Consider the following 2490-nt stretch of genomic DNA (forward strand, 5'->3'; position numbering starts at 1 on the left):
AACATAAGGAGATTGATACGAAAATGAAGTCGCTAATATATATTTGTTTAATATAATGTGCGTGTATTTTGAAATAGCATTAACTAGGCGGATGTAGCATACTGAAGCCCAACATTTAGATACACATATTAAGTTAGTAGTATAATAGCCTATATCAAATTGGACGAGATTAGAAGCTGTCTAAAGCAGATGCAACAGGTGCTCTTTCAAAGTGAAACCACACCCAATTTATTATCACCTACCACCCCCCTCAGTTTCAGTCGGACAAGTTTTTAAGTCAACACTGCAGACTGTCAACTTTAGTTTAGACTGACTAGTACTGCTGTATCACCTTAAGTTAGTAACAGCCGTCCAGAAGCCATGCCGAGCCAAGCGGAGCAGTGGATCCGCACTTCGATGCGCACACCGGGCATTTTTATCTTCGGAATGGTCCTTGCCCCTTGCGGCTGGATCCTAAACCTCACAGCGACAGTGGCTCCCAACTGGAGAACCATCAACACTATCGCCTTACTGCCGGTTGATACGTTCCTACAACAAGGCATCTGGGACATATGCAAGGCGTCCGACTCATCCCGAGTAAACCAATGTGGCCAAAAGGACGAAGCGTACTTCAACAACCAGATTATAGTGGTCGCCCAGGGCTTGATGGTAGCGTCTCTGATATTGACTCTGATCGGGCTGGCCACGGCAATCCCCGGGGTAAGGTGCTGGAGAGACCGCCCGAACTGGACAGTAGCCGGGCTGGGGGGAATGCTAATCTTTCTGTCTGGAGTCTTGACAATCATCCCTATTGCATGGTACACTCACATCCTCAAGGACATCGCCGCATCCAGCACCGACATTCGCGTCGGCTACTGTATTATTTTGGGATACATCGGGGGAATCTTCGAGCTACTGGGCGGCTTGGTCATGTTCATTGGGATATGTCGTTGCTGTGGCGGTAAGAACCGCGGAGAGACGCGAGTCTCGGAGACCACAGCACACTTCAGAAACACCAAACCCCCAACGCGCCGCATCGAGGTGCCGAGCATTGCCCGAACCCGGAGTAGCGTCAGCAGCGTTCCCTACTCTAAAGACTCTATGGACGACGAGGCGGACTTCCCCCGGGCAAAGAGCACCTCGTACGGAGGAAGACGACCTGCTTATGACGTTGATCTGTGAGGACATTATGGTGGAGAGGGTCAGTTGCCATTGATGTGTACCATGTATTCTATAGCACTACATAGTAACGTTACATATCTACCAATGAAGGACATTTACCTCTACATGTAGGCATGTGTTTTAACCATAAAACTAGACCTAATCTTGTTGTTTGGGTGAATATGATAGTAATAGAAATTAATTCACACTTATATGCCTATGATGTGGCCTATGGCATGTTAGTATTTGAAGATGTAACATTATTTACAAATGACAACGCCAGCTCCATAGAACATGGAATATAGTGCCTTCGGAAAGTATTCAGACCCCTTGACTTTTTCTACATTTTGTTACGTTACAACCCTATTATAAAATTGATTAAATTGTTTTTTTCCCCATCAATCTACACACACTACCCTGTAATGGCAATGCAGAAACAGACTTTTAGAAATGTTTGCTAATTTATAAAAAAATAAATCACATTTACTTAAGTATTCAGACCCTTGACTCAGTTCTTTGTTGAAGCACCTTTGGCAGCGATTACAGCCTCGAGTCTTGGGTATAACGCTACAAGCTTGGCACACCTGTATTGGGGGAGTTTCTCCCATTCCTCTCTGCAGATCCTGTCAAGCTCTGTCAGGTTGGATGGGGAGCGTCGCTGCACAGCTATTTTCAGGTCTCTCCAGAGATGTTCCATCGAGTTCAAGTCCGAGCTCTGGCTGGGCCACTCAGGGACATTCAGAGACTTGTCCCAAAGCCACTCCTGCCTTGTCTTGGCTGTGTGCTTATGGCCGTTGTCCTGTTGGAAGGTGAACCTTCACCCCAGTCTGAGGTCCTGAGTGCTTTGGAGCAGGTTTTCATCAAGGATCTCTGTACTTTGCTCCGTTCATCTTTCCCTCGATACTGTCTAGTCTCCCAGTCCCTGTCGCTGAAAAACATCCCCACAGCATGATGCTGCCATCACCGTGCTTCACCGTAGGGATGGTGCCAGGTTTCCTCCAGATGTGACACTTGGCATTCAGGCTAAAGATTTTAATCTTGGTTTCATCAGACCAGATAATCTTGTTTCACATGGTCTGAGTCCTTTAGGTGCCTTTTGGCAAACTCCAAGTGGGCTGTCATGTGCCTTTTACTGAGGAGTGGCTTCCGTCCGGCCCCTCAACCATAAAGGCCTGACTGGTGGCGTGCTGCAGAGATGATTGTCCTTCTGGAAGGTTCTCCCATCTCCACAGAGGTACTCCAGAGCTCTGTCAGAGTGACCATCAGGTTCTGGTCACCTCCCTGACAAAGGCCCTTCTACCCCGATTGCCCAGTATGGCTGGGCAGCCAGTGTTGATGGTTCCAAACTTA

At 47.4% G+C, this 2490-nt stretch overlaps 1 protein-coding gene across 1 annotated transcript; it reads left to right on the plus strand.

The window, feature by feature from the left end:
• Nucleotides 1-252: 252 nt before the first annotated feature.
• On the plus strand, nt 253-1634 carry LOC129818052 (claudin-23-like). Its single transcript, XM_055873587.1, has one exon. It carries the CDS (start codon nt 361-363, stop codon nt 1159-1161), a length of 801 nt encoding a protein of 266 aa, XP_055729562.1. The 5' UTR covers nt 253-360; the 3' UTR covers nt 1162-1634.
• Nucleotides 1635-2490: the final 856 nt, after the last annotated feature.

Source organism: Salvelinus fontinalis, chromosome 21 (genome assembly GCF_029448725.1).
Source record: "Salvelinus fontinalis isolate EN_2023a chromosome 21, ASM2944872v1, whole genome shotgun sequence".
In the NCBI taxonomy this organism is placed as follows: domain Eukaryota; kingdom Metazoa; phylum Chordata; class Actinopteri; order Salmoniformes; family Salmonidae; genus Salvelinus; species Salvelinus fontinalis.

Excerpts from the sequence above, each read along its gene's own strand:
- LOC129818052 (XM_055873587.1), top strand. The coding sequence starts at position 361 with ATGCCGAGCCAAGCGGAGCAGTGGATCCGCACTTCGATGCGCACACCG.